General features: G+C 60.5%; 1 protein-coding gene across 3 annotated transcripts; it reads right to left on the reverse strand.

Annotated features, from left to right (window-relative positions):
- Positions 1-6: 6 nt before the first annotated feature.
- On the reverse strand, positions 7-7,352 carry CSK (C-terminal Src kinase). 3 transcript variants are annotated; one of them, XM_010717187.1, is made up of 13 exons: positions 7,294-7,352; positions 3,658-3,735; positions 3,438-3,551; positions 3,027-3,139; positions 2,720-2,939; positions 2,136-2,229; positions 1,996-2,061; positions 1,743-1,842; positions 1,527-1,617; positions 1,231-1,304; positions 640-835; positions 464-550; positions 7-382 (listed from the first exon to the last, which is right to left on the reverse strand). In XM_010717187.1, the coding sequence occupies exons 2-13, from the start codon at positions 3,670-3,672 to the stop codon at positions 200-202; spliced, it is 1,353 nt and encodes a 450-aa protein (XP_010715489.1). In that variant the 5' UTR covers positions 3,673-3,735; positions 7,294-7,352; the 3' UTR covers positions 7-199. The 3 variants fall into 3 exon arrangements, with proteins under 3 accessions (XP_010715489.1, XP_010715488.1, XP_019474900.1); XM_010717186.3 differs by lacking the exon at positions 7,294-7,352 and adding an exon at positions 5,867-5,943; XM_019619355.1 differs by lacking the exon at positions 7,294-7,352 and adding an exon at positions 5,861-5,884.
- Positions 7,353-7,358: the final 6 nt, after the last annotated feature.

Below are 7,358 nucleotides of genomic sequence, written 5' to 3' on the forward strand. Positions count from 1 at the left end.
AAAAAAAAAAGCCTGGGAGACAAAACAAACAAAACAAAACCCAACGAAGACCGATTTGGAAGGTTGGAAGCGACCAGGAGGGGCTGCCCTGGTGGTTGGGCTCCCTCCGGCCGCTCCCATGGGTGGCCCTCTGTGCTGCGTGGGCTGGGAGAGCCCCCCTGCTCCTCCCCTGGGGTTGGAGGTGCCCCCCAGAGCCCTCTCACAGGTAGAGCTCCTTCTCTTTGATATGCACTAGCTGTTCACGGAGCTGGTGGAAGGACGGCCGGTGCCCTGGGTCCAGCGTCCAGCACTTCTTCATCACCTCGTAGACGATGGCTGGGCAGCCGTCGGGCGCGTCCATCTTGTAGCCCTTCTCCACCCGGGGCACCACGTCCTTCAGGGGCTGAGGGGACAGGGGTCAGGGTCTAAAACACCCAAGGGGTGCCCCCAGCCCTCCCCCCCCGCCCCGTGAGCTCTCACTTACGATTCTCGGATAAGGCACTCGCCCGAAGGAATAGATTTCCCACAGGAGGATCCCGAAGCTCCACACGTCCGATTTGGTGGAGAATTTCTGTGCAGGGAGAAAGGGCCGTGAGCGGGGCACGAGCACAAAGCGGGACATCTCGAGATCTTTCCCTGCTCTGACGGCTCTCCTCCCACCTTTTCTCTAAGTGCTTCGGGTGCTGTCCACTTCACAGGCAGCTTCCCCGTGTCCTGAGTGGACGACGCTTCCTTTGTCAGCCCAAAATCGCTGACCTTGGCAATGTTGTCCTCTGAGACCAACACGTTCCTCGCCGCCAGGTCCCGATGGACAAAGTTGTTGGCTTCCAGGTACTCCATGGCTTCACAGACATCTCTGGTGGGCGGCAGAGAGGCGTTAGGAATTCGGTTACCAGAACCTTGGCTACAAAAAGCCACGGGTGCACGGCAGCCCTGTGCTTGGGGACATCAGGGCAGCGAGCTCTCGGTGGCCCTGCTTGAAGCAGGAGGGTTGGATGACACATCCCTTCCAACCTCAACCATTCTGTGATCTCTGGGGACCGCATCTCCCCCCATCCCTCCTCTCCTCTCCTCTCCCCATTTCTAAGCCCCAGGGCATGGGGCGAGACGGGCAGAGCAAGCAGGACCATCCCTGTGTCACAGACTCGTGGAATTGTTCGAGTTGGAAGGGATTTTTAAAGGTCCCACTCCTCTGCAGGGAAGAGGGATATCCATCAGGATGCTCAAATCCCCCTGCCCCACCATACTTACAAGGAAAACTTGAGCAGGCAGTCTGCACCTAGGACCGACCTCCCGCGCGACCGCAGGTAATCTACTAGGCTGCCCTGGAAGGACAGAGAGAGATGGTGCCATCAGTGCCAGCACCTCGCTGGGAGCAATGTCCCACTGCCAGCCCCACATAGCCCAGGGCTTGGGATGGGGAGACGGCAGCATCCAACTGGGGTCATGGCCCAGGGGAACAAGAGCACGGGGGGCAGAATGATGGGGCAAAGGAGGTGGAGAAAGAGGGTTGTGGTTGTGTGGGAGGACCTCTGGTCAGCTCTCACCTTGGCCATATACTCAGTGACAATGTAGAGGCCGCTCTTCTCCTCCACGATCACCCCCAGCAGCTGCACCAGGTTGCTGTGTCGGAGCTGCCTGCACAGCAGAGGAGGGAGGGCTCAGGGCAGGGAGCAGGAGGGCACGGAGACCACCTCCATCCGCACACCTCTTCCCACTGCCATCTCTCGTGTGTGTTATCCCCCCCCTCCAGCCATACTCACGTCATCACGGACGCTTCTGCCAGGAAAGCCTGCGCTGTGGCGTCGTTTTTAATGCACTTGACGGCGACTTTGTTCCCCCGGTAATCACCCAGCATCACGTCTGTGGGGAGGATGGATGGGCACAGGGATGAGTCACGGCCTCCCAGCGGCCCTCCCCAGTATCACTCCCTTACTGGGATGCACAGGGACGTGCTTCTCCCCAGCACAGGAGACCCTATGGCATTGGGGTACGTGCGGCCAAAGCGCTGCTCACCTCCAAATTCCCCTTTGCCAATGATCTGCAGCAGCTTGAGGTCCTTCATGTTGAGGGCCCAGCCACCTGAGTGGGAAGGATGAGGGTGAGGGGGTGCCAGGGACGGGGACAAGAGCTGGGGAGGGGGCACGGCCACTCACTGCGGGAGAACTCGTCCTGAGCTGCCACCGTCCCCTCCATCACCTTCGGCTTGATGAGGCGCGTGCAGAGCCCGTCAGCATCCGTGGTGTAATGCTGGAGGGGAGATGGGGGCGAGAGGCCGGGAGGTCACCCACAGGCACGGATGACAGCGTGGGGACTTGGTGGGGGTCCCTGCCAGGGCGATGCCAGGCCCCGAGACCCCACCAGGTGGCAGCACGAGGCCACCGATGAGACCAGTACGGGCTCAGGGGTCTGGCGCCTTTGCCCATCCTATTCCTGTTTCCATCTCACCCCTTTTGTCCCAGGGCTCTGGGCCCTGCAGCCTCTGACCCACAGGGATGCAGAGAAGATTCCACCACCTCCCACGGTCCAGAGCAACTCAACTCCAACCCATGCATCCTCAAACCTATGGCCCCTCATCATGCAGCATCAACTACACGTGCAACCACAGAATGGTTGGAAAGGACCTTAAAGTCCCCTGCCGTGGGCTGGCTGTCCCCCGCTAGCTCATGCTGCCAGGGCCCCATCCACAGCCTTGGGCACCTCCAGGGACAAGAGGGGTTCCCGCTCCCCGGGACCCCACCTCCACAAGCTGCATCAGGTTCTCAAAGTAGACCTCCTCGTCGATGCTCAGCTTGCTGGAGGAGTAAATGATGCGGTAGTGCTCCACCTTGCCCTCACAGCTCACACACAGGGTGTAGTCCCCAGGGTAGTTGGTGCTCTCCCGCACCAGGAACAGCCCCGTTTCAGGTGGGTACAGCAGCCGCTCTGCCTGCTCCCGTGTGATCTTCCCATGGAACCACCTGCAGCAGGGTGGGAGAGGTAGGTCAGCGCGCTGGGACGGATCCCACGGGGCCGGGGGGCCACGTTTGGGAGTGATGGGGACTCACGGCATGAGGCTGAGCTTGATGCCAGCCTTCACTCCTTCCCGTTTCTGCACGTAGTTAGCGGGGATGATGCCCTCCCGGCCCACCTTGTTCTTCGCCTTGTACCAGTTGGGGTCCTGCGGGGACAGCAGAGGTGTCACAGCGAGCCCACAGATGTCTCCTCGGGAGCCAGACTGCAAGCCTCTCTCCATCCCCCTCCACTGCGCCGCCTGGGACGCTTCCATTTCAGAGGAACTTTAACTAACGAGGCCGTGAATTAATTAACCCAACGCCTGGCCCGATTGCCGGCCTGTGGGGACAGCAGAGTGAGGCTCCCTGCCCATGGGATGCAGGAGAAAACAAGGGGGAGGCTCAGGGAAGCCCACGGAGGTTGGGAGGATGGGACCCACCGCCCCAGGACCCGATGGCCACTACCTTGGTGACAGCAACGATGGTGAGGACGTCTCCCTTGCTGAACGGCAGGTCCTGCTCGGCGGTACCGTGGAAGTTGTACTTGGCGATACATTCCGTACCGGATGGCCAAACGGCCTGGGGGAGTAAAAGGAAGGGGGGAGGATACGAGAGGTGGGTCAGAGCATCTCCCACCCACCCTGACACCGAGCAGCAGGGGAGCGCAGGGCTCACGGCACCTTACCTGCATCCCTGACATCTTCTCAGGGGCTTCGGGGGAGCAAATCTCACGGGAGGGACGCGTCACTTGGTACCATGAGACCTGGGCAGGGGGAAAAAGGACAGCTGAGAACTGCACCACCGCTGCGAGAGGCACCGCATCTCCGTGCGCGCGTGCAGGGTTGGGCTGGGAAGGCTGTTTGCAGCGGGGTTTTTGGCCGGCACAACTTTCTTTTGCTAAGGAAGCACCAAAAGCCATCCCCAGATGTCACACCCAGCAGGAGAGCCCGGGATGGAGCGGGAACGGGAAGAGAAAAAGCTCCACAAGAAATAAGAAAACATCCCCAAGCCAGCTGCTGGGAACGGCGCCGCCGCAGCAAGATTTGCAAAGGGAAAAAGAAGAAAAATAGCCCATTTCCCTCGGGACGAGGCGCTCCGGGCGTGGGTGCAGCCCTGTCCCCGCGGGTCGCATCCTGCCCTGCGCGTAGGAGGGGAACAAACCCGCCTTTATCCGCGCCGGCTGCTGGCTGAGGTCAGCAGCCCCGCCATCAAATGAGGCTTTCTTGGGCCGAACCACGGGGCCTCTCCCCATGGTCACAGCGACCACGAGTGTCCCCGAGCCCCCACTGGGGGTGATGCCAGAACGACGCGGGCGCTTTAGAGTTACTGCCGGTCCTACGGACAGCCGTCAGCAGCCAGAAGTATTTTGGGCAGGAGGAACCGAAAGCAAAGGGGCAAGGCTGGGAGGAGGAAGAAGATAAGAGGGCAGAGCGGTGGAGAGGAAGAGATCTGGGCGCTGAGAGCTGCCAACACCTCGCTCCCATTTTTTAAGGTCTGGAGAGATGCTCAGAGCTGTTCCCACCGTGGGAAGGGAGCGCGCCCATCAGCGCAGCACACGGCCCCGTGCGCGGTGGAGGTTTTCCTCCCGGCCACATGAGCGGTGCTGGGGACGTCCCCGCAGAGAATCCTCCTGAGACCGAGCTGTGGGGCTGCGTCACTTCCTCGGCACCCCCCCGAAAAGCCCCACATGGGACTGTTCCTCATCCTGCTGCTCGCAGCCCAAACCCGGTACCGCCCCGTCCCACGCTGGGGATGCTCTCATCCCTGTGCGATGGGTCCTGTGAGAGAGCATCCATGGGAATGCAGCATCCCTGCCTGCGTGTAACGTTCATCTTAGAGCTCAATCTCTGTCTTCAGGTGGATCTTCGGTGAAGTCTCAAAGCGAGCCATTGCAGGAAATGGTCCAAAGCAAAACACAGCCCCCCAAAATAACCCATCAGCCGGGTCCACACAGCGATCTTAATGAAGTCTGCTTGAAGGAAAGTACCCTTCTGTCCCTCCACGCTGCAATTTAAGGTGTTATTTGCTGGAACTGGGGGATCCACTGCTCTCAGGTGCAGTTTTGGTGCCTTTCTGCAGAGTGTAACCTCACAACTATGGGCTGAACGCAGACCCTCAGCCCCTTTGAAGCTGCCACGGGGATGAGCACGGCTGCGTTGCACTTTGCATGGAGCCCCACGCCGCGCACATCTGCAGGAGGGATTTCCCATTTCTGCCTTTCTCACCGCCCTGCTGTTCTCAGGAAGGTTCCCGTAGTGCGTGGTCAGCGGCTCCCAGCAGCTCCCGTGTGCTTGGAGGGCGAGGACGGCAGGAAGGAGCTTGGGGCTGAGATTGGGCTCCACCTGCACGTTCCTGGCACAGCTCACCCCATTGGGGAACAACGGATTGCAGCACGGCCCCAAAGTGGGAAGCAGGCACTGGCAGCACCCCGGTAACCCATTGGGAAGCGGAACAAGGTGAGAGGACCTCTCCTTTTGTCCGACACCAGCACTTCCTCCTCTCCTTGGAAGCGGATGAAGAAGGCTCCATGCCTGCTGGATGTCCCCGGGGGAACTGACCTCATCCTTGTGCTGATGGATCAGCGCCGAGCATCGGGGCTCTGCCGGCAGCAGAGGGATGCGGAGCGCATCCCAGCACGGCAGCCATTCCCACAGCTCCCAGCGGAGCTGCTCCATCCCCACACTGCTCTGCTGGAGAGAAAAAGGGACCAGGGGACGTTCAGAACCTGCAGGAAGGGCTCCGGTGTGCCCCAGCACAACGCTGTCCCCGCGCTCCGCTCGAGCTCCTCCAAACTTCAAAAACAAAAGGCACGCAACAACCCCCAAACAGACAACATCCCCGCTGCTCTCCAAAAGATCTTATCAGCTGTCATTACAAGCAACACCTACGATTACCATAATCGAAAGAAAAACGTTCCTCCTTTATCTCATCAGTGCTCTGAGACGGTTCTGCCGCTCCTCTCCGGCTCGGCGCCTCCAACTGCGCGTGGCGGGCACCAGCCAACGGCCCCCAGAGAGGAAAGGGGGTGGTGTTCCTTTTTGATGGCTTTTTTAAAAGAGAGATGATGCTGTCAAACCACAGAGAGTGCCTGGGGGATACTCAGGGGCAGGTGGAGGCCCTGAGACGCTGCTTCCAACCTCCTCGCTGTGGCAGAGTCTTCCTGGGCCTTTTCTCCAAAATTCGGGTGGTTTTGCTGGATGTCGTTGTCCAGCGATTGGCCGTAGTGCCCGATGTCACCTCCAGAATCATTGAATTGCTAAGGCTGGAATGGACCTCCACGATGACCAAGTGTGACCGCCAATCCACGGCCACCACACCATGTCCCCAAGGCCACATCCTTTGGGTCTGCTTCCCGTGCCCTGAAGGGTGTCAGTGCCTGCCTGGGGAGCAGCACGTGGGCTTTGTGCACCCCGAAAGGAATGGATGAATGTGGGAGGAGAACCATGGGGTGACATCCTGCTTGTGATGCATCACTGCCATTGACCTCTGCTGGGGGCCCCATCTTCAAACTCCATCCCCAACAGACACACATCCATCCCCAATGGACTGACTTCTGTCCCCAGCAGATGCATCTCTCATTGCCAGTGGATGCACCTACCGTCCCCAATGGACAGATCTCCACCCCCAGTGGACAAATCTCCATCCCCAATGGATGTACCTCCTGTCCCCAATGGATGCACCTCCTCTCCCCATACAGACACACCTCCCATCCCCAATGGACAGATCTTCCATCCCCAATGGACACACCTCCTGTTCCCAATGGGCACATCTCTCTGTTTCCAGTGGACGCACCTCCCACTCCTCCCTCCCCAGTGGCCAGATCTCCACCCCCAGTGGACAGATCACCACCCCCAGTGGACAGATTACCACCCCCAGTGGGCAGATCTCCATCCTATGGGCAGATCTCCATCCCCAGTGGGCAGATCTCCATCCTATGGGCAGATCTCCATCCCCAGTGGGCAGATCTCCATCCTATGGGCAGATCTCCGTCCCCAGTGGGCAGATCTCCATCCTATGGGCAGATCTCCATCCCCAGTGGGCAGATCTCCGTCCCCAGTGGGCAGACCTCCGTCCCCACGGGCAGATCTCCACCGGAGGCCCTTTGGGACGCTCTCTCCACTACGGGTCCAAGGACCACAGCCCCAAAGGGAACAAAGCATCCCCTCCGCTACCACCACCGCTGCAGACCCCTCCGGCCGAGCTCAGCGCTCTTCCACCCCCTCGAGGAAGCGCTGCCCGACCCCTCCTTCCCCCCGCAGGCTTTTCGGGCCGGCTGACAGCGGCGTCCCGCAGCTTTCCCCCCCCATTTCCCGGTACTCACCTCCCCGAGGGGCCGCGGGCAGGCAGGGCTCAGCCCGCCGCCGGGTACTCCATGCGGCGCCGCCG

The sequence above is a fragment of the Meleagris gallopavo genome, chromosome 12, assembly GCF_000146605.3.
Source record: "Meleagris gallopavo isolate NT-WF06-2002-E0010 breed Aviagen turkey brand Nicholas breeding stock chromosome 12, Turkey_5.1, whole genome shotgun sequence".
Classification (NCBI taxonomy): Eukaryota; Metazoa; Chordata; class Aves; order Galliformes; family Phasianidae; genus Meleagris; species Meleagris gallopavo.